The sequence below is a fragment of the Aquila chrysaetos genome, chromosome 18 (assembly GCF_900496995.4).
Source record: "Aquila chrysaetos chrysaetos chromosome 18, bAquChr1.4, whole genome shotgun sequence".
Lineage (NCBI taxonomy): Eukaryota > Metazoa > Chordata > Aves > Accipitriformes > Accipitridae > Aquila > Aquila chrysaetos.
In genome coordinates, this window is record NC_044021.1 from 15,127,904 (window position 1) to 15,155,540 (window position 27,637).

General features: G+C 44.4%; 1 protein-coding gene across 1 annotated transcript in view; it reads right to left on the reverse strand.

Annotated features, from left to right (window-relative positions):
* SLC22A23 (solute carrier family 22 member 23) overlaps positions 1 to 27,637 on the reverse strand; it is a 120,495-nt gene that overhangs the window by 19,929 nt on the left and 72,929 nt on the right. Inside the window, 3 exon segments of the mRNA XM_030041836.2 lie at positions 4,140 to 4,229; positions 10,671 to 10,798; positions 15,910 to 16,078. Of these exon segments, the coding sequence (XP_029897696.2) occupies positions 4,140 to 4,229; positions 10,671 to 10,798; positions 15,910 to 16,078 (387 nt within the window).

Consider the following 27,637-nt stretch of genomic DNA (forward strand, 5'->3'; position numbering starts at 1 on the left):
GAAGCTCACAAAAGCATAAAAACAGAGGTGGAGCAAAAGAGAAAATGGGTCAACTTAATATTTGTACTACAGGAGCACTCAGCAGGGTCAGCAATGGATCAGGGCTATATTAAAAAAATAAGCAATGAAAAAAGATGGTACCTAATCTCAAAGAGCAAGGTCAAAATGATTTTTGTAGCAAGATTCTGGAAAGGAGTAAGTGGGAATAAAATAATTCAGAACAACCGAAGCAGTTAGATAAAACATAGTTATGAAGCCTATAATTGAGCCCAAGCCAAACCTTCTACAATGAAAAAGTCAAAGCAAGCCCTAGAAGCAGCACAAGGTTTTGAAAAGCTGTCCGTGACTGTTTACTATTTCAGCTGAAGGGCAACAATGAAAATCACCACCCAAACAACACACATAGCACATATTTCATGTGGACATAAGGGTTCACACTCAAACTGTCTAAGAATGACCAGATCTGGCCTGTCAAAGTAAAACATCTCCTCCTCTGTCAGCAGGAGACAGTCCTTGATACCATTTCTTCAGATTTTCTTAATTTGGGGTTTTTTTGCTTCTCAAAGTAATTTTTACCTTTTTTCTTTGGGAAGAGAAAGTAGATTTTATTTTCAATATGTGCTTTATTGAGCCACAACTTAATAAAATTAAGAGAAGCAACACTTAACTTGGTTACACTTCTCTTCAGAGCCAAACATCATTTTGCCCTCCACTCCTGCTTTGTTCATACATTAGGGGTTGCTACAATCCACATGTTTTTTATTTATTGTCACGCATCCTTCTCATGTGCACCCAGACCCCCTTTAACCTTTCTTATAAATCAGTCTTTCTGAACTAATTCTTGTCAGTGTTTTTCACTGAACTGCTGTTCTACCCTCAAGTAATGGATAGCCGGTGGGTTATGTGAACTGGCAAACACCTCCTCTGCTCAGCTGCAGCGAGGATCACACAGCAGGGAGATTTCACCCCTTCTCCACCCTGCCTCATGCAGCAGTCTCCCTTCAGCAGACCCTTGCTTCTGCTCTAATGGGGGTTATGCTGCATGGATACATAGCATCATTATATGAAAATGTCCCAGAGGAGATTCCAGATGTAGCTGCATTACAAGGATTAAAGAAAAAAAAAGAAAAAAGAAAGAAAAGAAAGAAAAAAAGAAAAAAAAGAAAAAAAAAGAATCTGGCCTCAAATCTTATACCAAAGAATGCAAACAGCTCTGACTTTTTACTGAAAGCCTTCTAGCTCTGCCAGCTGTTTACTCCTCCATCCCTCTATGACATGTTAAAACTCCAAATCTAAGTCACCTGCTTCAGATGAATGACTCTCCCCAAATCTCCAACACCATCTATCTTTCTGACTACTTTCTCCATCCCTTATTCCTATATATACCAGTCAGTCGTTCACCAAAAAAAGCCCCTACTGCAAAAGGAATCATTTACAATAAGCAAAATATCATTCAGATAACAACAAATAAGCTACGTGACTTGCAAAAAAGTCATCAACTACAGAACCGGCTCTCATTTAAGTGGCCTGCTGTCTTTGGAGGCAGCCTGCTTGCACGAAAGGACCTGCTCTGACTGTGATGGGCATCAGGAGAGCGGCAGCTCTTAGGCTGTCTGGACTTCAGAGGTCAACATTAAGATCTTAAAAGAGAAGTCAAGCCAATGCCTATTAAAAGCCCATGGAAGCAAACTATTGCTCTCTCAGTTACTGGAATAACACCAGGAAAACTCCCCCTACCCCCAACCTATTCTTTGATTTTGCACTGAAGTCACCAGTTCAGAAGGAATTTGCATGGAACGTTTCAGTTCTGACTGATTTACCAGAAGGGAGAGTGTGGAAAATAAAAAATATTTTTATCTATTTACTCAGAGGCCCATTATGAGTTTTCCCATACTCCTGAGCCCACACACACTCTAGGCGTACTATTCAGGGGCTCAGTAGGAAAACTGTCAACAAGCTAACTCTTTATATCTCAGTGGAAATTAAAACTATTCATTGGGACACTAAAAGTCTCATGGGGAGGGGAACCCTACAAGCTTCCAGCTCTCGATGCTGCTGAATTCTCGTGGGATCCTCTGTGTTTCAGGAGCATGGCTTTCAAAATCAGAAAGTATCTTTAAAGCCTTCAAATGAAGTCACCCATCTCTGCATCACTTGGCAAAGACAAAATAGACAAAGCTCAAATCAAGCAGCCGAAAAAGGATGTCCAAAATGACAAGTGTCCTGTGGTGACGGACTTCTGCTAGATTTTTCTGGCTGCTAAACGATACTGTCAGTAGCTCTTTGAACATGAAAAGAGCTATGGAAGCCCAGCACAGATGCTCAATCAATCCGCGGAGCATGACAGCTCTGCAGCAGGAGGTAGACCAGTCTGAAATGCAGAGCTGAAGCAACCTACTCTCAGCCATACTGAGTTACTGGTACACAGGGTTATTTATACCTTCTAGGTTTTCCGTCTCCATGATCTCCCTTTGTGCTTATTTATTTATTTATTTATTTTTATAGTGGAGGACTAGCAGCCTGATACATTGCATTTTTGAAAAGCCTATATAGTGAAGGAATATTGAAGGCTATCAAGTCACATACAGAAATTATGAGGTGGGTAAGGAGCTGACTGATGGGCAGACAGCAATAAGGGATAGAAAAATAGAAATCATAAGTGGATGGCAGGAGGTTAGTGGTGGGGTGACTCATTGTCAAAAAAAAAAAAAAAGAAATCTTGTTTAATAACCTCGCTAGGAAGCTTGGCACAAACCTTAGGAATGTGCCAGTGAAGTCTGCTGGTGACAAAGTGAAGCACTGCCAGCAGTACAGCACAGAAATGGGACATTAGAGGGAACTGGGTGAGCTTAGGACCCTGTGTGGCAAAAGCAAGTAAAAATGCAAAATACAAGGTAAAATGCTCCGGGACTAATGGGAAATGTTTCTGCTGGAAGGTAAGCTTTTAGCAAATATTGTGATGGACTTGGTTATATACTACTTGAACACAAGAGACTATAAGGCACCAGTTTATTGTGTCCATGAGGTATTTGCAATTCAGACAATGGAATACTGGTGCTTTTTTACAATTTTGGTCACCAATATTTGAGAAACTAAAGCTTTAGCAAGCCTATTTATAAAAGGATAGGAGATAGAGGAGAACTTCAGCTCAGCAAGGGAATAGGGCTGCTGTTTGCTCACATAGCATGGGAAAAGACAAAAAGAGATTTAAGATAAAGACAGTCACAGACAGGAGCAAATGGGAAGGGAAGAAAGACAAAGAACCTGGACAGCTATAGTGTATTTGAATTGAATGCTAAAACATAACCCAGTACAAGAGCAATTTGGAGTCTGGAATGGCCTTCCAACAAAAGCACGGGACATAAATACTAACAGCATTTAAAATGAAGCTCATTTCATAAGAGCAACTGTATAACTCGATGACTGTAATAGCAAAGGACTGATTGCAATAATTTGTTTCAATCCTGTATTTCTAATTACATTAAAAAAAAGATAGGAAAAGCTAGATGTAAGGTTGCCATTGCAATCTTCAATTGCTCACATGCATTATGATACAGCACTTAATTAGATGATCACACATTAGTTTTTCCCCCAGAATGCTCACTACAGTCAGCAAATGGGCAGCCATTAGCGATGTCTCTACCTTTCCCATTCAACATATGCCCCTCAGCCTTATTATCCAAACCTCCCAGTGAGTACAAAATCACAGGTTTCCTCAGAGACATTCCTACAGTGCTGTCAGAATATTCATGTACTTCATAAATACCAACGAAATCATCTCCACCACCTTCTTGTAAGAGTAAGGACAAAGATTATTCCTGTTTTGCAGGCAGGGAGATAAAATACAAAGGAATTGTGTTCAGAATGAGAAAAATCACGCAGCCTTGTAGGTGCCAATATAAATGCTCCCAGCTTTCTGCAAATCAAGCCCCAGAATTACATGCTAGAGACAGACACTGAAGAAATTGTGATTAGTGACAGCACTGAAAGAGTCTGGTTCCAGGGCAATTTCCATCATTGTACAAGAACATCCCTGGCAGACACAGGGAACGAGTACAGCTCTTCAGAAGGCATTCAGCTTCATTTCCCCAAGACTGTCCTCTTTCCTTCTGCAACCCTCTGCCTCATTCACTACACACCTTCCAAATTCTGCAACAAATGAGGAACAGACAACAGCTTCATTCCCACAGCATCGTCCATCCTATGCACTGATTCGTCCATCCTATGCCCTGTGGAAAAAATAGGTCGTAATCATGTTATTAAAGGCTGTATCATCATGCCTTCATGCCAGGAGGCCAAGCAAGGGTTGCCCAGGCAACCTGACTTCTTGCATTTTCCAGAGCATGACTTGTCAATGTTTACATTCCTCTAACATTACCAACATTAAAAAAAAGAAACCAAACCAAAAAACAACACAAAGAACGCATCAAATGTCACTGTGTGTAGCCCTATCTGGGCCATCAGGAGATTTCAGATACCTACACATGCATTGCTGCTATCTAGCACTGGAGCTATGGAGGAAATCTCAGCAGGCAGGGCAGGTGAGTTGGGCAGTACGGAGGGGTGAAGCACACATTTAGCAGTGGATTTCACAAGAGGAGAGAGCTGAGATTGAATCCTTGGCCTTGACAGCTTGTTCTGGAGGCAGGGGGAAGCAAATGATCGCAGCCCTTTCGGTCTCCATGCTCTAGCTCTCCTCTCCTCTTCCTCTACAGCCATCCCTTCTACCTTTGCCCCGCTAAGCCCCTCCAACTTTTTTATTCTTTTCTCCCACAACTCTTTTCACTCTCTTACTCCCTCTCTTCTCTGTCCACTGGTCCCCTCTTACTGCTCTCCGCCTCCACTTGGTTCCCGAGGTCTCCTCTCCTACCCCTCACATCCACACCCAGACTCACCCATCCTCTCTCCCCGCTCTCGGAGCACATGGGCCGGGGCAGCACCAGGGCTCGCTGCCAGCCCCCCGCACGTGGTTCCTGCCCCGTAAAGCCGGCTCCTCCGGGAGGAAAAGCAGCACTGCGGACAAAGAGCCAGTGTGCCAGCCGGGCACAAAGCAGCTGTGACAGGCTGGAGCGCAGCCAGCGAGGGTCTGCGGAGGACTGAACTAGTGAGAAAGAGTCATTCAAGCTTAAATAGAGGCTGACACCCCCTCCGCCTTTTTTTTTTTTTTAACTTTTCTAGTGTATTTCGCTTTTCCCAGTGGCACCAAAAGGCCTCAGTAGAGCGCTCCCTTTTCCCCCTGTCCCCCCCAAACCCTGCTGCTGTCAGAGGTTACTACAGCCCTCACCAAGGATACAGTCAGGGCATGCACGGGCTCTCCTCTTCCATTCCTGTAGACCTAGCCAGCAGAAGAGGACTTGCAGTGATCAGTTTTATTCTTGTTACTCACTATTTATCATGTACTGCTTGTCCCTAAAGAGTTGCACATACTCCATCGGTTCCTGCTCCTGGACAACAAGGAACCACCAGAAGAAATCCAGCCCCTCCTGAAAGCTGATTTAACATACAAGAGGGCAACAGAAATCACTGGCTGGTTTTGTGTGAGATGGAAATCTCTGTGGCTGACACACAGTCCTTTGTAAGACTTAAAGGATGCCTTCAAGTAGCACCTTGAACTGTTTTAACTAAATTTCCCACATTTACCTGACTGCCCCCTGGGACTTGCACGGGATATTTAAGTTTGGCAACATTAAACAACCAAGAAACAGGATCTAGTAAAGGAACACATCTGGCAGGTTTGTACGTAGCAGCATCACATGGAGATACCTGCATTACGGGACCAGGGAACTTGTTTTCTTTCTCTAGCTAATACACCCGGCTCTTCATCCACCACAAGCTTTAAAACAGTGGCGCAGTTGTAGGTGTAATTGTCTAAGGGTATGAGTAAAGCTTTGTAGGGAGAGTTAATCTTTTCTATTAGGGAAAGAGACTGACTTTCAGACATAAGGCTTTTTCACCCTTCCCTCTGCTATTTACCCAATGAAAAAAAAAAAAGCATGCAAGTACATAGATCCAAGCCTCAGGCTTAGGAAAAAAAAAATACCAAAACAAAACAGGGAACTAGCTTATTTATAAAAGAAAAGTCATGGAAGCATGTTGCTCAGTAGCAAGAAAGGTGAATGATAATTTTTTTTTTTTTTTTATTAAAAGGAAAGCCCCTGAAAACCACAGCTTTCCTAACCGCAATCCACACACATATGCACACACAGTACTTGTCAGCACTGTAGCCCTTCTTCCTCTCCACAACATGTCCTGCACGCTAAAGTCTTTGCATCTATATGAATGCTTGATCTTTGCTGGCCACTTTTGTAATTACAAATATTATTTATCTAAGCTTAGAAAGGAACCTTGGAAAGGAACAGCTATAACCTGTCTGTCCGCAGGAGCACTCTGATTTTCATCTACAGATGAGCAGAAAGGAGGTTTTGTTATTCAGCCTGGTCAAGCAGTTATTTTTCTGTTACAGACCACCTGAAATGTCTCCCACCACAGGGAAAAAGAAGGAGAACCACACAAGGGGGAGTTTCCATGGAAGCATCAAGTCTGACACTCGGGCAACTCCTGGTACGGCTTCCCAAGTGGTGCCTTTCCCAGCACAGCCAAACACACCGGCAGGGCCAGGTGCTGGTGCAGGGGAGATCCGCTCCAGCCAACAGACCCTTCGCCCCACACGAAGAAAAAACATGCATCTTACCAAAATAACGAAAGCCACCTAACGTTCAACACACCTTTAAAAGGTGTAAGGACAGTTGGTGCTTTCAGATTTCCAATTCCCCAAAATGTTCTTTTCTCCTGTTCTTTAAACAGATCTCCATGCTTCCTTAGCTTGCTTTCACTCAGGTCAAAATGACTGCCCTGCAGCTGCACTGAAATATGTATTTGTTTCTTGTTCCACAGGGGAACAGGGAAGACATGGGGAAGTTTTTGGAGAAACTGGCAGTGAAAAAGCTGTACTGAATTAATATTATCAAAATATTTCATTTGCTCATGATTGAAGCTGACTTTTTGGGATAATGTTTTGAAATATTTGTCAATAAAACTCACCAAGCCTGTTTTACAAATGATATTTCAATATGCAGTTGGATAAAAATCATTCCCTTGATACAAAATTAAACATTTCTTTCTAAAACAGGGTAAAGTCTTGAGCCAACTGGTGAAATTTTGAGACTCAAAACAATAGGGATGATTTAACCACGTCTAATTAGCACACCTAGATTTCTTAAGCATTAAAGAAGAAAATATGACCACATAAAACCAAAAATCTCTTTATGAAGGCTAATTATTCCTGCCAAAAATCACAACGTGCATCTATCACTCAAAAATAAAGCCACTTAAAGCTGTCAAGGAGGCAGCTCTCCTTTGGTTTTGCAACCAACAACACACTACGTTACACCCCTGGGGCAGGTTACTGAGAAGATAAGGGCAATGTTAATTTATAACACTCTGGACTCCTATCAACATCCCTTGTCTCACTTTAATTTGTTTGCCATGCATACTCTCTGGCTGGCTGAGCGTTGCCCATCAACTGCCCATGCTGATTTTCTCCAGACATGGGTTGTTAACACAGCTGCCGGACCTTTCAACTGCAGCTGGACCACCGTCCAGACATTTAGTTGTTCTCTTTAGAGACATCTCCCAGAAGAGCACTGGCAAACTGCTCCCACCCTATGGATTGATTCAAAAACAGCAGACAAATTTTGCTTCCTTTTTTCCCACCCAATATGTGGGCCACCTCCCTGTGGAGCAAAGAGGCCTTATAGAAGGTTAGTGGCACTTTCCACTATGGGAGCGTAGCCAAATGGACCAGTAAAAGCTTTCAGCAGGCAATGGGAATGGTGTGATTCTTCAGAAAGGAAAATAAGCCTGTTCATTGCTTGGACAGCAATTAAAAATTGCGTTTTCTTCCATCCCAGAAATACTTCACCCACTTGATTGCTACTTCTCTTTATTATGGAACTCGCATCAGCTGCCAAAATGGGTACACATGAAACTACTGTAACTCCTGCAGTTATCTGTTATATAGGATACACTAATTTGACTGGTACACATGAGTAAAATTACAGTGGGGTTACCAGCTGGAAGGGACTGCAAGTGAGCGGTTTATCATTTAATTGTACTGGGAGTAATTCAATCACAGGAGGCTGTTACGACAATGCAGCGAGGAATAATAAACAGCAACACAATGGCCCCTAACTAGAGCAAAACAGTTTCCAGCCTTTTCAGATGGAAAACAAAGAATAAAACAAATCACAAACAAAACCCCCTCCACGCAGATAGGAAAGCTCAACAATGGAGTCAAAGGGAAATAGGGGATATCTGCATCAGGCTCCACAGCACCCTTTCTGCCAGAGAAGTACCAGCTTTTTACTCACTCCTTGCTACAGCAACTATGGGTATGTGATTATAACACACAAAAGCAGAGAAATGCTTTCTTCTGCTTACTGACCCACTGGAGACACATGGCCTGTGGTTTGATCACATTCTTCATTTGGGATTTCTACTTTTCTCCTGTCCCCACTCAGACCATCAACACTCCCGTGCACCCAGAATGAGAGAGAAGGTCCTTCCTTCCAAAATTTTTAGTTACGCTCATTTCATCCTTTTGATACTGCTCCTCTCTTACTCTCCCTACAGAAATGCAGCGTCCCTACAGAGCTGGGTCAGGAAAGCCTTAACAAGTGGGGCTGCAGAGAGAGTTTAAAGAGAAAAAGCGAGGGAAGAAACAATAAAAAACTCCAGCAATATGCCCAACAAATCCAGCATCAACAAGGAGACAGAAATGACCATGTTCTGTATCACTTAAAGTTTGCAAGGGGTGATATACTGACAACTGCTATATCTAATGTATTTGCAGGCAGAGAATCCACAGCATCAAGATGTGTAATAACACCCTGTTTTCCACATGAAAGGGAGTCCCTCCTTAAACAGGAGTGTACCCCTACCACGAAACTGCTGGAAAAAGTAATCAGTCGCAAATAATAGCCATAAAACCTTTTTGATACTTAGCATTCCTCCATGGACAATATCATTACACATGGCTTAAATAAATCCCTCTAGCACACAGTTGCATCTTTATCATTTTCCTTAAAGGAAACTCAGGTAATTTATTTTTTCTTTCCCCCAAAATACATTTAATTTCACCTGCAAATTCAAGAAGCTGACTAGCTGAGAAAAGCCAAATTTAGAGTTTGTTGGGAAACTCCAATTGTGAGACATTTTGTTGCCTCAGAGATAGGTTTTCTCCAAGATCCATCATTTACTCTGGGGAAGATCTGCAAAAAGGATGTGGGGGGGATGAAGGTCACCAGGTTAATGGCTGCTCATATATCCCTATGCTTTTCAGAACTTTACCAGAAAAATGGCATTTCCATTCCAAAGCCATGTTGTGTGCGACGCAGATCCAGGACAGACACAATTACGTGCAAACAAGCTAATTAACGCCAGACTGCCAACTGCACCAGAAATCACAGCAGTGACCTGGGTATGAATACCACAGACCCAAATCAGACTTTTTCACCCCTCACTGATGAAGACTGCTTCATTCATTAGGCACTGATGTTAACGGTGACATTTTTTCTATTCTGGACGAAGTCTGTTCCAGTGCTGACTGATGCCTTTAGCACTGACTGATGGAAGCTACAGTTACCCCAGAGACATCTGACAGCGAGTACCCGCCAAGCGCAGGAAGCATCACCCCTACCCGTGGGCAGAGCTACTGGGTGAGGTCTTTCTGCAGCCCCTGGGGTCAGAGCACGTAGGGTTTGAAAAAGTGGGAAAAAAAAGAAACATTTCCACTGTTTTCTGACTAGTGGGTAGTCTGATACAGATTGCAAGTGACGGTGCAAAATGGGTGTTTACGGGCACCGTCAGGCCTGTGAGAAGGAAGAGGGGACCCTGAACCAAATCTGACAGGTGCACCAGTGAGATGAAGATCCAGAAACTCTTTGCCTTCGTTGTAATTAGAGCCACACACACACAGTCTCTTCTGCAAAGCACCCTGCGAGACAGGAGTACGGCTATTTCAGTGACAATCCTGATGACAAGAGGGGTCAGCTCTTTCTAAAAGGATCAGTAAACCAAGGAACCAATAATTTAGACTCTCGACCAAAAACTGCACCCTACTGCTGCGGCTTGGAGGACCCCCATCCCCAGAGCAGTGTCACTCAGAGGATGCAGGACAGGAAAGCAAAATGTCTCTTGGAGCAAGGCTTTAAAGAGAAACTGCAACGTGGTTTAGGTCTGGCACTTCAGAATTGGGGGTTCAAGTGCTGCCGCTTCTCCAAACCAACAAAATAAGTGTTGCGTGATGGGCAGGATCCCAGCGAGCAGCCTCCTTAAAACACAGTTTCCAGAGGCACACAGGGCTGAAGGCACACTCTGTAGCCATGGTAAAATTCTTCAAGAGATGTCTCTAAAGACATATGGCACTGCAAGATGAGACTATAATTACTAGGACTGTTCAACAGGCCAAGTAATTTTAAACACAGTGCTGGAGTTTGGAATTGTTTTTCAAGAAAAGCAAAATGAATGAATGAATGAATGAACAGGATGATTTTACAGGCAGTAAATGGATTATTTAATTCTGGGCAGCAATGCCATGTGCAGCCATTAGTGAAACGCAAGCAACTTCATCTGAATGGAGGGATTTGCGGTTGTCTGTCTGTCCTACTCACCAGGCACCACTCCTTTGATGTCACTTTCCGTGTTCACCCTGTTCTTGTGCGTGAACTGAAGGATCAGTTCCTTGGATGCCTCAAACTGCTGCGTAGCCATCAGCCACCGAAGGGACTCTGGGAAAATACTTCAAAGATGGAAAACACGTTAGGGTCGCTTCCAAGTTTCTATCAGAGGAAGAACTGATAGTGTTTAGCTGTTCATTTAACCGTTCATGAGCTACATAACTGTTTTCAAAAAGCAGAAGAATCACTTATGAAACAAATAAGAGGGAAAACAGATTCAGAATGTGTAAATTAATGACATTTTCTTTTACACTGATTCTCACATGATCTAGGAACTATCTTATCACCTAGAAATAGGACATATTAGAGTTTTATAATGTTGGAGGTGTTCTGTGCATTAATACAATCTTGAGAGAACTGGGAGAAGGAGGCAGCACTCTCTGCAATAGACATTTGCTGCCAAGCAGGCAATGAATGAGGTATGCAATTAACACATGATAATTCAGACCAAAGAAGGAAAATAGCCGACAGAAGTGATTTGGATTCTCTTGTAAAGATGGAGAGAGGAAAGAGAAGAATTACTTTTTACGATTCTAATGGAGCAGATTTTTTTAAACATGTCAAAAATCTTCTCCCACATATGCAGACTTTAAGCCATTCTTTTATACAGGTCAGTATTGTGTATGCTCCAGGCAACATTCAGTTATTGCTCTAAAAGCTTCCCCTAGCAAAACCAATATTGTGTTAGGTTAGTTGCCTTAAAAATATACACATGCACACAGAGTTACAAAATAAAAAAGTTTATTTTCCATCTGGTTGTTTCCTTCAAGTGCTGATATTCACCTGAGTCACTAGCTTAAGTGATCATTCTTCCTTTTTTTCAGATGAGTTTATTTTGATACAGAACTAAAAAAAAAATTTTAAAACAAACAAACAAAACCTCCCATACTTCTATAGATATGAAAACTTTCAGATCTGACTCCAAGCATATTCTTCTTTCTTGTTTAAGCCTCATTTTCAACTAATCTTCCAAAAGACATTTCTAAAAACAAATTTAATAACTACTTTTAACTTCAAATATATAATAAACCTCAAATTTCCTTCACAAAGCACTGATCTTTGCTGTGGATGCTGCCTCAGTTCTTATACTTCTAAGCAGTGGACCAGGCAATTGCACCATTATGGTACTATCTTTTAAGGCTGATGCAATTTGGAAGACAGCTTAGAGAAACCTCCATCCTAGATAGAGAAAGTGTTATTTTTTTGAAGAAGAAGAAAAAAAGAGAGAAGTCAGGCAGACTGCAATCCAAATGATATCAGGTAATAAAAATATATAACAGCCGTGATGACAGCCATTCAGCTTGACAGCTTATTTACTACCACTGGTGCTGCATGGATGCTTTGGCATATCCTCCTGCAGAAAGTCCTGTACTGCAAGTGCGTGTTTTGAAAAATCAAGAATTTTTTGAATGCAAAATCTCCCCATGCTTGGCTCCAGAGAAGGGACAGCCTCAGCCACTAGTCTAAAAGCTGCACTTTTTGAACGGTCTGCTTCCAGGTCCCAAATGACAAGTCCTATGGGGAGCACCTGTTCCTAGGGAAGGAAGAAAGCCACAGGGACGGGCATCGCAGGGACCAACGCTGTCTCTGCCTTCCAGCTCCTACAGGTTCCTCAAACTGGAAGTGCTGAAGCCTCACATCTTTCAGCTGCTCCATTACTCAGTGCGAGCAGTGGGAGGTTCATTTAGGGATCTTTAAAAACTCCTGGGCTGCTTTGAGCCCAGGTTATCAGGCACGGCAAGGCGAAGTGCTGGCCGCCCCGTCTCTGTGCAAGTGCCTGAGCTCACCTGTGGAGTATGGACCCTGCTGCCAAGGGTCATTTGTACGCACCTACTGTTGCACCTCCTGCTGCCAAGCCAAGCACCATCACAAACTCAAAAGCCAAAAAACCAACAACAACAAAAAAGCCAACCCCCTGGTCCCTGGGGACTTCTGCACAGAAATTTGGTCACAACCTTGTGCTTTATCACCTGGCACTGAACACTAATTGAACTTAGCTTTCTGCCAAGTGTGGACAATCACCCAGATCACTGTGCCGAGCTGACTGTGGACACCTGGTCAATAATCTTCTACCTCCTCCATCAGTGAGGAAAGGACCAGCCTTTTGCAGTCGAAGAAAAGAACAGGGGGTGGGTGGATAGAGGGAAATGTTCGTCTCCTGTTACACAGCTGCTACTTGGGAGAGGAGAGGGGAAAGAGTGGGAGGGACACTGGTAAGAAAGATCCTAAGCCTGAGAAATCCTAAGAGCAGAGAAGAATCCTTGACAGACAGAAAAAGGCCAGGCAGGTACCACACATAGCTGGAAGGAGAACCGTGATCCTGTCCAGATGCAGAGCACACCCATGCCCATGGAAATTGTATAGTGTGTCAATCTGGGGTCTGCCCCAGGGCAACAAGGCCAGTTATTACAACTTTGCGTCTTGGTGAGGGTAAATCCTATCTAACAGCACCAGAAAAGAACTGGCCACCCCTTCCTAGTTCTTCAGTTTTGGTTAGAGTGAAGCAGGAGTTTATTTCATATTATTGATGCCTTTGCTGACGTTCATGGCATGGTTCTCTCAGGAGCTTCCTGTGTCCAAGGGAGAGGAAATAATGCCTCTGTGTAACTGGAGCTCCCCTTCCCTCATGGCTCTAGCACACGCAAACTTTGAAAGGAGCCTAACTTCTGTTAACTTATTTTTATACGCTTGTCACCAACCCCTGTGCTCACGTCTGGCTTATATGGGTGCCCCTCTGCCCTCCCCGAACGACCTGAGAGCTCAGCAAAGGCATCTGCTTGATTTGCAAGTGTCCCAGCCCACCAGCCCATCCCTCCTAGACAAATCTGCTGCTTCCCCCTTTCTCCCCATCCATGCCCAGCTTCCCGATCTGCTCAGCCACCCACCTCCTAGGGATGGTATAGCCTGCCACAGGCACATGGCTGGGAGCAGAGCAAATCTATAGGTGGGAGAGGGCTACGCCCCAGCCCGGAGGGGTAAACAGCTCTCACAGCACGAGATGGAAGTAAAGAGAGGAAGGAGGAAGGAGGAGGCAGCACAGGGGCTATCACAGCATCTGTTATTGAACTCGCTGCTTTGGGTACATGACGGGGAATTAACGAGCAGTGCAGTTTTCCAGTTCTTTTATTACAAATCAGTTAGTTTTCTTCCTTCATCTGTAGCATATGCTGAGGGTCCACACTCTGTTCCCCAACATAATGCCGGGGGAAGAGGGGAGAAAAGGAAAGAGGTAATAAAACGGTAGCACTTTCCAGAGAATATGCAACAGATGGAAGAGAAAAGCCTAAGAGAAAAGTGCATACTGTACCGACAGTATAATTAAACAGGCGTCCTAACCAGAGTCCATTTCTGCAAATGCAAAAACCCTGGGCAATGCAAATCCTGTTACTTTGGCTATTACCACTATTTATCAAGCTGTCATATCACACATTATATAAGGGGGATCTATTTGTGTGGTCTGCCTGTCCCATCCAGCCAAAAAGCCACAAAGCGCTTGCAGATTAGGAAATAAATGTTAGCATTTCCTATTGCTTTCAATATCACCCAGGGACGACCTCTCAACAGGAATGTACGAGACCCTGACTCAGCCACCTGGAAGACGTGCTATCTCCAGAAGACAGCAGAGGGGTTACTGCTGTCCATGTCGTCTGCTGTGTTCGTTAGGAGTCTTCACACTATTATACTGTCCTTCTGGACACAAATATCTATAAACATTATATTTGATAGTGGCTTCTATCCAGTGGTGGATGTAAGGCATTTCAGCTGGTGGGCATCTCAACAGGAGGTGTTGGAGTAGACCTGCATGTGTTTGCATGTGTATAATGTACGGCAGGTTTGGGAGAATAGTATCGCACATTAAGAACACTCTTGGTTAGTCATCATCAAGATTAACACTGACAAGATAAGACTATTTAGATGTTATAAGTTGGAAAACAGGGGAAAAAAAAAAGCCATTATCTTGAAAGGACTTGTAACTTTCTATTGTGTGCTTCATTTTGCCCTCAGCCCAAGCCATGGCATGTCTACCTTGGGTATAAGTAAAGAAAGCCCCACTGAGGGCTACCACCATGAACACAGCAGAACTCTGTAAGGCCTTCATGCATTAATAGAAAAATAGATAAGTGTTAAAAATTCTTACATACTGTAACAAGTTTTCACATGTTGCAACTTGTCAGGCATTATAACTAGCAGCTCGGCCCCCCACGGTACATAAACAACTTGGTCCTGCACAGTGCAGTGGCCTTTTTTCCTCATTTTTCTCAGTGTACAGCAACGGAATATTTTAGTCTTGTTAGTGTTATCTTTAAAACGAATGATCTAGCGTGTTCTTACTGTTATGGTTTTGTACAACACTGCTCTCATAAGCCTCCGTTGTGTTATGCCGCCACTGCGTGTCACTATTAAGACAGAACAACAAAGAAAGACTTTTTGGGAGGTTTATAAAGTCCTGGTGGGGATGGACCTGGCACCATCCCCAAGGTGAGAGCCGCCCTACTTCTCTCAGGATAGCCGTACCAACGCCACGGTGCAGCAGGCAGAGAGGAGTGGGAGCAGCCAGGAGGGAAGGATTCCTTGTGGGAACGATCCCGACCCACTGCCCGGCGCAGACCAGCCACCCAGGCTTCAACACAGCATGCGCTAATTTGGGCAAAATCGAGCAGGCAGTCTAGTTCAGGGCTGGCTACCTCATGCACACAAGAAGTCCAAGTGCGCTTGTTCAAGAGCTGACACGTGTTATTTTTAACCTAGCTTGGCTAACCCAGGCCAGAGAAACCAACAGTGACAGCTCAGAACCACAATACAGGTTTTAAAGGAAAATTTAGCTGTGCAGCCACAATCTGACAACAGCGAGGCTGAGACGCATCCTCTCAATAATTGTTTTCATCTTTAAAGGGGAAGTGACAGCCAGAATAATAGCGAAGTACGTGAAAGAGGACCATCTCCTGAGTTCCCGCCATGTCGCAGCATGTAACCTATGTGAATGCTAGAGCAAATTATAAAGTTATTATTTCTTATTTCAAAGTCACATATTTGCAAAATGTGAATGGAAGAATAAAGGGAAAGGCTCATATATCTTGTGAAGCACACACGCTTCCTGACAGTGAAGCACCTCCCAAGTCCAACATCAGGAGCTCATGTTGTCTTTGACCCGACAGGAGGAAGAAATACTTACACCCAGTAAAGCAGCATCAGCAGGAAAGGACAGATGATGACTGCCTGGAGGACCTGCCAGTCCCTGCAGAGGGCAGCCAGCCCCGGCATCAGGAACTGCCCCGCCATTTCGATGAAGCTTGCCACCATGGTGATCATGAACCGGTGCCCCGGAGGACAGAGCTCTATCCCTGCAACACAAAGCGCATGCGAACACGTTAGCCCCCCAGCAGCAAAGGCACCCATGGAGTACCTCTTTAGGAAACTTTCAGGGAGTTAATATCCTTCAAGACCTTTGGCCAAAGTTATGCACAATCACATAAATCTTTTTTCCTCCTGTATTTAGGCTTCAAATACCCTAGCAGCTATAGAGAAGCCCATTAACAGCTGGCTGTGGCGCAAACACTGAAACTTCCATACACTTATTGCATCTCCTGCAGACCTGCTGTATCCTCGTTGTCAGCTTTCCTTTGGTCTCTGCCTAGAGAAGCAGCAATTTTTACCAAATTGTAAGATACTTGTTTTTAAAAGGGAATGTAGGGTAAAAACACAATCCAGAGCTTTTAGGTCGAGCCTTTTCACACTTCTCAGAGACACCGTGTGCCTTTCCAATCAGTTTGCTGGGAGGCAGAAGAGCACAGCTCTCAGCAGGATACAGGCTCCCAGCTCATACGGGATGCCACCTGCCCACAGTTTAATATGCTACGACTCAGCCAGTTTCAAGCTGGATTTTGCTGAGTGGGTTGTTTCTGGGTTTGCTTTTTGTTTTCGCAATAGCTAATCTTGATCAACTTTCAAATGAGCCAGCTTTCCATCTGTCTTATCCTATCCTCCATCCTTCCTTTTGCTGTGGGGCAATTTACTACCATCACTGTCATCGTTGGTCATCTCAGCTGCCTTGTGACAAGTGAGTTCAGTAGATGTAAAGCTTCCTTAAACCCTGAATTCTGGCTACCTTTATTCAGTCCTCAGAAATGAAGATGAATTTATCAGAATCACAGCTTTAAAAAAAAAAAAAAAACAACATAGAAAAATCCCAGAAAAAATAGCAGAAAAATTGGACTGCCTTGTGGAAATATATTCGGACAATTTCTTCACCACTTAAGATTGCAATAGAAGCTCCTATTTCGTATTTCCCATTTGCCCACATTCACTTCTATAGATTAATAATTAAGCACAATAAACCTGCCACAAATGTTGTGTAGTACTTATAGGCATGGTGATACAGAAACATAGGCTCGTAAACATTCATGATATGTTGCTGTCAGTATTGTGGCTTTTCCTTGGGATGTTTCCTATGATTGTTTTAAATTAGAATTTAACGGCTGTTAAAATTGTAATTGAAAAGCTGTAAGATAATAGGAAGAGATGACAGCTGCTCCTTCATTCACTCTCTCATCTGTAGCTTGTTCAGCATTTATCTCTGTAACACAGATTTAAACTAGCTGACCAGGAACTAGCTTGTAGATCAAATGTAGGATTAAACACCACACTTTTTTTTCCCCCTTTCTTTTCATCCAATGACAAAAACTATCAATGGATTTTTGCCAATACAGAAGGAAAATGTATCTGTTGCGAGGCAGTCCAGATTTTCATTAGCTTAACCACAAACACAGCAGCTTTGGAAAAGAAAGGGGGGAAAAAAAACCTCAAAGACTCTCACTTGCTATAAAAGGCTTTTACATTTTAATTAGGAAAACAAGATTAAAACACAGAGCTCCTTATGACACTAATATGGTTTCATTCTTACTAATGAAGTATCCCAAGCCTAGGTGATTTTTTTACTCTATGCAAAGAGGTCACTTCCGTTTTATTTCTCTAATCTTCAAATATAAAGCAGTTCTGCTTGTTTTTCTAAACCTTAAAGTCACAGTTACTCACAATCCAATATTCCTTCATTAAGTACAAGGACGAGTTTTGTTGCTATAGAAACGGGAAGTCTGCATTAGATAGGTAAGGCTTTGGCATTTCGATTGCATTGCTTAGGTTAGTATCAGATTAAAAAAAAAATTAACTAAGAGAACAACTTCTATATGAAATCAGAAAGAGGTGTCCAAATTATAAAATTATATTTTATAAAGTCACTGGTGCATAGCGCACAACTCCATATGCAGCAGTTATTCATTGTATAGAAAGGAAATAACTTCAGAGATTGTTTGGCATTTATTTTCTTTGGATTATCACACGCATACAATTAATTTTTGCCCTTTCCTCTAAAAAAGCTGGAGAAGGCAAAAAAATAATCCCTGCTGTAGCTGGGTGAGCATGACTTTCAAGTGACATCAGCAAGCGCTCTGTATATATGAAATATCACATCTCTGTTGAAACATTCAACATATTAGGACAGCCTACTGACTTTCCAACATCTCTGGCATCAATTTTTATATGACTAAAGAATCAGCACTGCAGTTTTTAGCAAGTATTTAGCAGTCAACCTTTTCCCACCTCTGCCAGCAAAGCCACCCACCGCAGCACGTCTGCCCCAGCACCAGGAAAGGCACCCTGCTGATGCTCACGCTGGTGCCGCGATGCACCCAGGCGTGAGGCCTCTACGGCTGCAACAATTTCCACCCAGTTTGCACGATAAATTACCAACTCACACGAAATCACTACAAGGCAGAGAACAGCTTTATCCACCTGTGGCAAATCCAGCAGGAAAGCTCCAGCTCCCCCACTCAGTGAAAAGGTTTCCGCCTCAACTTCTTTGTAGAGCATGGAGAGTCAAGTAAACTCTTGCCTTACACACTAACAATAGAAATTACCGTCAGGACCAAAGACTCCCAGATACATCTGTTTGCTCTACTTGGAAAATTTTGTGTGGGCAAGGAGACAGGTGTGGAAAGGATTCTGCTTCCTTGCCCAGCATTTCTACTCTAGGCAGCACAGGCAGAGCAGCAGATCCAACTCAGATGCCTAATTTCCCTAAGTCCCAGGCAAACGATTGTATGGGCAAGTTGAAACCTGTACACAGAGCAGTCCTGCAGTACTTGGGCAGTGAAATTAGACGTGCCCAGGACACGTGGGACAGACTTTCTCACCGTCAGTAGATGCCCAGTAACAGCGGACACCACAAGCGCAGGAGCGGGACCCTGTGGCAGAACTGCTCCACACACGCTGCAAGTATGACCCAGCCTGAAGGCAATGGCTTCACCACACGCGGGGTGCAGACCTGGTGGTCCCTGTAGGCATCACTGACACGAGACACTGAACGCACGAGGCTCATTGCACAGCACATGCCTCTGGGCTGGGAAACACAGAATTAAGGTGTAGAAATCCTTTTGGACCATATCCTGTATGTCCTTCCTCTACATAAATGACCAAATCAATGTTCAGCAGCCTCACCGCCTGCAAACCTGACGCAGGGAGAGGCGGTGTGAGCTATGCCCCTTAGAAGGGATTCAAGTATTTTTGGGGGCTGCTTCATGCACTCAAAGTAACCCCACTACTAACACGCACAATGCGCAGAGACGTGTTCTGGCACGGAAGGAAAAGCTCTGGGGCCAGAGACGTTACTCCATGAGTCTGCATGCAGTGATTTGTACCAGAAGTATTAAAACTGGTGATGAACTAAGGCAGAGTAGAAGTCTGTGCATGTGTATATGAGTGTATGTGTGTGTGAGAGCAAGCGAGCAGGCACCAGAAGGGTGGGCAGAGCACGGGTTAAAGGAATGGCACGCGCCCATTGTGCCAATTGCACCCTTTCCGTGATTTAATTCAAGTAACAAAAGGAGGAGGAACAATCTGACCTATGGATAAGGTATCAAGAAGATGAACAACAGGACTGGAGTCATAAAATATCAAGACTATGAGAAAAAAGAAGAGAACAGAAATTCATTAAGTTTGCCTGAGAATTATGAGGGATGAGAAAAAACAGTGAAGCAAAAAATTGTAAACATCAACTCCTAAAGGGTATGAAAAGCAACCCCAGACTGATGTGTTGTTGCCTGCCAAGAACAACCTCAGGGACGTGATGAGGACACAGCAGCCTCTGCCTCTTGTCCTCTGGGTCACACAAGTGACCCTGGCCAGACCACGTGGACATATGCCTTGGTACTTGTGAGTGCACGGGTGTGAGCGCACGCATGAATGAAATCCATGAGAAAGTGAGTGTGGTTGTGTAAAATATGCCTACTTAGAGAATTCGGAGAAAAAAAATTAAAAATAACAACTTTGTCCTTCTATATAGTCTCTCACTGAGTTATTTAGAAATCCCATGGGAAATATTTTCAAGTATTAAAGGGAATAAGAACCACAGCAGCTATATTGGCTGCTCCTAGTGACAAAGGCCAAGCTCAAGAAAAGGACTTTCAAACCAGCATTTTTGGTATACTAAGAGGACATATTTCAGAGCATCTCCCCCACTACTTCATACATTGTCCTTTTTGCTTACCCCTAGCATTGCAGCAATGGCCCTACTTGACCCCTAAGAGAGCCACATGCACAGCTAGGATGGTTAGTTAAACTTTCTAGACACATGCTGAGGGAAAAGCCCCCTCTGAGGAGGGCTGTGTCCCCGACACTCCCCACAATTCCCTCTGGAGGCAGCCTCAGAGATGTCCTGGGCTCGCTTCCCTCACTGGTGCGCTCCCCCTGGAGCAGGGGCAGCCCTTGCGTTTCAGAGGAGTTGAGTTTCACGACAGATGCTGGCCTGAGAAAAGCTGCCTCAGATGGCATGGACCTACAGGGCTTTGAGCTTGGTCAGACTTTCTGACCATCTAACTTTAACAAGCAGGTTGTCAGGGTATACTCTTGCACCTCAGGTGAATACAGAGTCCAGAGGTTTCAAACTTGTAGCATTTTCCAAACATGTCTAAAAAGCATGATAAGTAGTTTTTAGGACTAGGAAAAGTATGGGCTGAAGGCAACATTGTCACATACAAATCCTCATTCGCTCCACATTCTATGTGACAACAGCGGCAAGGTAGAGCAAGATTGTCTTGACAGATCAAAACAAAGAAACAACTGAAAATGAGAAGTTCATCGTTATTTCATAGGAGCCAGCCCACAGCATGTCACCAGAGTCAGACTGCGTAAGATCTCCCAGGCAGGTTTTGGAATACTGAAATTACTTCTTTAAATGGGATTAATTTTCCTTCCCTCACTCCCCCCATGTTCTCCCTGCGTAGTCCTTTGGGACTCTCATTAGAAAGAAGGGAAAGCCTGAACAAGCCTTCACAGGGAAAAGCCCGTCCATTCCACAGAGCACGTGAAGCGCTGGGAGGCCCTTTGGCAAGCACATCTGTGGTTTTGCCAAAAAGAAGCTGTGTATAAACATCAGTGAATTAATTCACTACAGGTACACGGTACTTGAACCAGTGCATGCCATTTACGTCGCCTCATCTGGAAGTAGGGGAGCCTGGAAGAAACCAAGGAGCAGAGCAGAAAGGAAGATGATTCTGGAGTCAGGCTGTAGGTGGATGAGGTATGGCACATCTCGGACCCACACACATCTGCATGACTGCGAGCACTCAGGCTCGTCAGGACATGTGCGAGGAGGGAGCTAACGAAGAGCCTCTGCAATGCCACGGGGGCTCAACCCCGCTGCGTGCAGAGCTGCACCCCTGCCCCTGGGCATCAGCCGAGAAAGGCATGATAAAACCAGAGGTCAGACAACAGGTTACCCGCTGCAAACGCAACCGGCACTGGTGACAAGGGGGACATCGATTTTAGATAGAAAAGGGCAAGTCGCCTTTGCTAACAGCTTCTCCTTTCCCTGGCACTGGGATGGAAAAAACCCTAGGCTGATATCCTTGACGACAATTTTTCAGGCAGCCTCTTCTGAAAAGAAGATGGGAGATCGAGTTAAAATTATCCAAGTATGCCGTGGCCTGACATCTGCAATGCTGCCCTCTCCCCTTTCCAGCCAGCTCCTCTCTCTCCCACCCTCTCTGCCTGCAGCTGTGGAAGAAGCAGTGCATCTGGAGGAGATGGACACACAGACCACAGGGAGGACTACAGTAACATCAGGTTAAAAACAGCTCACGTTACCACAGAGCACGGCCCTGCGTAGCCCACCTTCTGCAAACCCCACCCGGTGAGTTGTCTTCACCCTGAAGGGATTGAGGGCCACATCCCATCCTTTCTCACTTGGTCTTGCACTTACGCATTAGTAACAAATAACTTGCTTCAGATTTCAGAAACCCTCTCATTTGTCTTCAAAGGCTGACATTTATTCTCATAGGATATTTGCACAAGGATGAATAGCAAATACTTTTATTTAAAGAAAAAAAAGTTGTAGGTCATTTGCAAATAATATATCAAGAGGAAAAAGAGGTTAAATCACACTGCCTGAACAACTCTCCAGCATTCACTCACCCATCTCTAGTCCCAAAACACAAAGCAATTCTCGTGCTGCAGCCCAAGCGCTAGCTCCATCAGAAACCACAAGCTAACTGCTTTTTGTGCCTTTGCAATTTTCTCTCCCCGCCCAGTTTCAGTCTATGAGCCACCAAGACTGTAATTATATAGGAGTATCCCTTGGAGAAAATGGCCAGGACAAAGCACCTGAAGTCTGGGCAGTAGCATTCCCACCAAAAAAAATCCCCAAGGAAAAAGTCTGATTCTAGAGTCACATTCACAGTTTCACAATAAAAAAAAAAAAAATCACAATTTTTGACAGTTCCCCCCATATTACCATACAGCCAACACTCTTAATTCCCTCCCTCCCTCTAAGGACCCCTCAAGACATTCCCCTATCCCAAAGGAAAGACAATCAGACTCAGATGAACAAGACCATAATATCAGTTGAGCAGAAGAAAGCTCAGGCAACACACTTTTAGGTGTAAAATGTGGGACACCAGAAATTCCCAGTGTTGGGAACATCCTAAAGCACCAGGGCTGTGTTTGCCTCTCAGCCCCAGCAGCTGCTTAGCTCAATCAAGAGTAACGTGCAGGCTGGGGCCCTAAGACAGGATTTTGCATTTGGACTCTGCTTTTCAACAGAGCAGAAAAGGAAAGAAGAAACATCTCAGACCACTTAGTTTTTCAAGCTGTTCAGCACTTCCAGCATGTCCCACCACCACCGTGCTCCCCGAGCTGACCCTTTTGTCATGACGACCTCGGCCACCTCCGTCACAGCGATCTTGAAGACCGCTGGGACGTGACCCTGTCCCCACTGCTGCCATATTTCCTAATTCCCACCAAGCTCTCTCAAACCTCAGGGACCTCTTCTTCCTCCAACACTCTACATAGGATTTGCCCTCTGCTGTAAACAGATCATCTCGCTGGATATTCCTAGAATAACACGGCCCCCAAGCTTGCTTTTGGCTAGCCAACCAGATAAAATTGCAGCAAAAACTGTTAATAACTCCCAGAGAAGCCTTTAAGTTTGCAGCTGGCTGCTAGGAGGACAAGTAAATAAATAAAATCCAGCACATCTGCTTATATACCCAAACTTCCAGGTGGTTACGAGACACAAACTTCTAAGAGCTGCAAGCCCTACCCATGGGCTACGTACACTTCTCGTCCCAATTAACACGCTTCTGATTCAGCGCCGGCTGAAATGGCCCAGGTTAAGCCCGCACTTGCTCTTGGCTGAGTTTAGGCACAGAGCACATTTTCTTGATTGTCTTTGCTGTCACCAGAAGTAAGGGAGGAAGCACCATGTGTAAATACAGTTTATTAGAGAACAGCAAATGAAGCAGCGTGTGGAAGGAACAGTTATCACGCGCGCGACAGTGCAGAGGCAACCGCCAACTGATGTAAACACAGGACAGAAACAGAGTGGAAGGGAAGGAAAAATCTAATTTCCTCTCTGGAGAAATCCAATCCACTGCCAAGCAAAGACAGCAGTAATAGACTGAACCTCCAATGGTCGTGTAAGAAAAATGGGATCATTTTCCCCCAGCAGTGCAGCAGGACAAAAGTTACTCTAAAATACATCTATGAAGGGATATAGGTGCTCCTTCAAAGGTACTTTTCTACACATTGTAGGTTTGGTGAGGGGTTCTTTTAAACACACACTAGCCCACCATTTATATCTAATTAACACTTTTAATGTGTGTCAAATCAGTCGTCTGTGCACTGACATAACCCAAGCTGATGGAGCCGTCAGGCTGGCTCCAGGGCAGGCAGCCAGCATGTCACCTCACCAGATGTGCAGTGGCACTCTTCATTTCTGACCTGGATAGATATCCCATATCTACTGGATGGAGCTATCACATAGGCAGATATCTAATCAGAATAGATATCTTTCTTACCAAAACTAGATGAGATGTTCATTTGGTATGCAAGTACCCCGATAGAGCTAAAACTGATGCTAGGCAAAATGCCTTTTAGATACACTACTTAGTCTCCGCTGCCGTGAACACTACAGCGTGCACAGAGAGGCGCAGCACGAAAAAAGCAAACACGGCTACGCCTCTCATCCAAAATCCAACCAAAACACAAGACGCAACCTTGCCTCTCTTTACTTTCCACACGCCTGACTCTCTCCTGTAAGGCACAAACGAGTAACACGCCAACTCAATTTCAGGCCTGAGGCTGCTCAACTACGTCAGAATATTTCAGGAGGAGCTCTCCTCCCAGCTGCAGTCGCTGCCCACGGGTGGAGGGTTTGGACCACGCACACGGCGCCGGCGTGGGTTCGATGCGGGCCGTTCGCTCAGCCCCGTGAACGCAGCTGCAGGAGCTGGGCACTGCCCGGGCACAACGCGCGTGCGGCAGAGCCCCGTCCCGGGGCCAGCCCTGCTCGCAGCACGGAGCTGGGCAGGACGGGGCGAGCTCGGCTCCTCCGGGCACGGGAGACCCCGAGCAGGGGCTGCCCGACCACCGCACGGGACGCGGCCGAGCCTGCAGTCGTGCTCTGGATCCAAGCTGGCTCCCAGGGAGCAGCACCACCAGAGAAGGGAGCTCATGTCGTTCCTCCGTTAATCCCGTAATATCTGTATTTGCTGAGTTTTACATTGCATAAGACAAACAACATCTTACAAAACAGACGGCTTACTGCATAAAAACCCCCTTTAACATACCACGCTGCCTGCCGTTCGTGAAGTAATAAAACCAAAGAAATGTTAAATCACATTTGCGGTACTGCAGTTGCCATCTATCCTACTTCCAGAGGAAAGCAGCAGCATCTCCGCTGCTGCCGTGCAGCAGCTCCCAGCCAACAGTGATTTTTAATGACAGTTCCTGTATGTGAACAATGGCATTATGAAACAAAACCAGGAGGATGGCCCTGGAAACCTAAACAGCAGCAACAAAGAGTGAAGAAATTGGTAGATAGAGAACACACCAATTTCAGAATAAAGATGACTTAATTTAACTGCAATTAAAAAGTGATTAAAAAGCTTTGCCATGACATACATCCTCACATGTTAACCACTATCTATTAAAAAAACTCTCTTCCAACTCCAGTCTATAACTTCCTACCCCTCATTAAGAGACTCTCCAAACCCATATCAACATTTATTTATTTTTGCACAAAACTAAGATTGCATAGAAATATATTGGATTCTTCCTTGTTCCCAGAAGGTGGCTTGCTCTAAAGGAAATGCACAGCCAATCACAGGAATATTTTGCAAATTGAACACCTCTGCTGTTCACAACAGCTGGCCCCTTTTCTTTTGGCAGGATCTAAATCACAACTGGCACCTTTTGACAGGAATGAATGAGCGCAGCTGAAACAAAAAACAGTGTGAGAGGTATCAGAGGAGCTCATTTTCTTTGATGCTTCAGATGAAAGGGTTCTGCATCTGTATTTGTTAGCAAATTTTTAACAATATTGTAGCTACTTAAAATAAGAACAGAGAAGAAATTCAATAGCCGCAAATCTGCATGGCAGTCTCTTCATTAACCAAGTGGCAAATAATATTCCAACAGCAGCTGTTTCGAAATCTCAGTTTGCAACCTCCAGACAGATGACGGTCCTCAAAAAAGTGGGAACAAAGAAATAACAGCCTAACACCTTGTTTCAGTTTTACTAAAAGTTTCCGAGCTCACTGAGGCAGCAGGGCAGCAAGGGGCAGCCTCTCTCTCCCCGAGCATTGAGCCCACACGAGATGCTCCTCCAAGCAGCAGCTTTTCACCATTATCGTCATGCTGTTGGACGAGCAAATAAACACACTGAGCCTCGGATTTGAGCATAGTCCCAGCAGAACTGCACAACAAGAATTTGACACGGGAGCCTCGACCTGTTTGCAGCCTAGCTTACCAAGCAGAAAAGACAAGCACAGAGGGAACCTTTAAAGAGAGGGCCAAGAAAGGTACTTGGTGCTCCCTAGGTCTTAATAAAGCACCACCTGCCCTGCACGCCCTTCCTCGGACTGAAGGAGGATGGGGCTTGTCTGAAGCACCGCACACCAGAGGCACAACCCCAGGAAAGCACCTTGCTCCTTTAGCTTGTGTCAACTTAATAACAAGCCTTCCAAATGCTTACATACACAGAGTCTAAGCAAACGTTTGGGTCGTTGGTTATTACACTCTCACAAATACAACTGTAAACCCATACACACATGTATGTATAAACACACACACACACACATATATATATATGGATATGTGTGTATACATATATGTATATATAATTGCAAACGCAAAAGTCCCAAGTTCCTTTTCCTTCCCTGACCCCTCTCTGATGTCAAAAGCAAACAGTGGAAATTTGGGTGATGCCCTGAAGAACCCTGTGCTGTTTCAGAGGACCTGAATTGCTCAGGTGGCATCACCAGCGTCAGGGAGAGCCCGCAATACCACAGCACTGGCTGAAAGCACGCACCAAGGGCCGGCAGAAATGCGGGCAATTTAATCAAAAGCAATTAGCAAGCATCTTTGTGAAAGGCTGTCACACATTCGGCCCCCAGGGCATCCTTGTTTTTAAAGATTTATGCCAGGCACTGTGGATAGATGTTTCACGAACGCTATGAAAGGGGAACTGGGGAGATTCAGAGCCAATAAACCGCTATATTTTGGGTGCTTTTAGCAACGTGTGCGTTCGCTGCAGAAGGAAGTGCTGCTCAAACGAAGGGGTGACTTTCGCATTAATAGTCCTCTCACTCCAGGATTCAGCGTCAAGCCTGACGCAGGTCTGGGGAAGGCAAAGGCAGGCAGACAGAATGGGAACGCCCATGCAATGAGAGAGGACTGTGCGGAACAGTGCATGCAACCATTGCGCCAGAATGGGCACAAGCAGGATGGCCCCTGGTTGGGTCTCCTCTGATTTTAAACCTATGACGATACAAAGAAAAATGAGGCTGTGGTAGTATATAGGTGGTGAGAAAACTCCTTCTGATACAAAAGCAGCCAATGCACACTTGGAAGAAGTACAGGTATTGTTTTACCTCTTCCGTTTCCCAATGAGCTTTTATTTTCTAAGTAACATTCCCATAAGGGAGGAAAAAAAAGGTATATTCTAGGGAAAAAAAGGAAAGACTAGTGAAGATTCCCTTTCGGTCAACTGATTTTGAAGTGAAAAAGATATGACATCCAACCTTGGGAAAAAACCTGCTTCCTGAAGCTATTAAAGTTATCGTAATTTTCATTCAAAATTAAGTCTTAAGTTTTTAATTACAGGCTTTTATTCTTTATATTAAATACATGAACTGTATGCTGTATAGGACACCTTCCACTGCTCTGCACACAAGGAGTGCTCTGTATGGTGGGCTCTGCTTGTGGCTGGTTTCTGGGCAGTTCTGCAGCAAACAGCATAATTCAGTGAGTTCAGTGAGACTGCAGAAAACTTGTCGGGGAAAGAGCATTCCCTTTCCAGCCCTCTTCAAGCACATCTCTATTTCAAGCCAAGGTTAACTCAGGAGGGC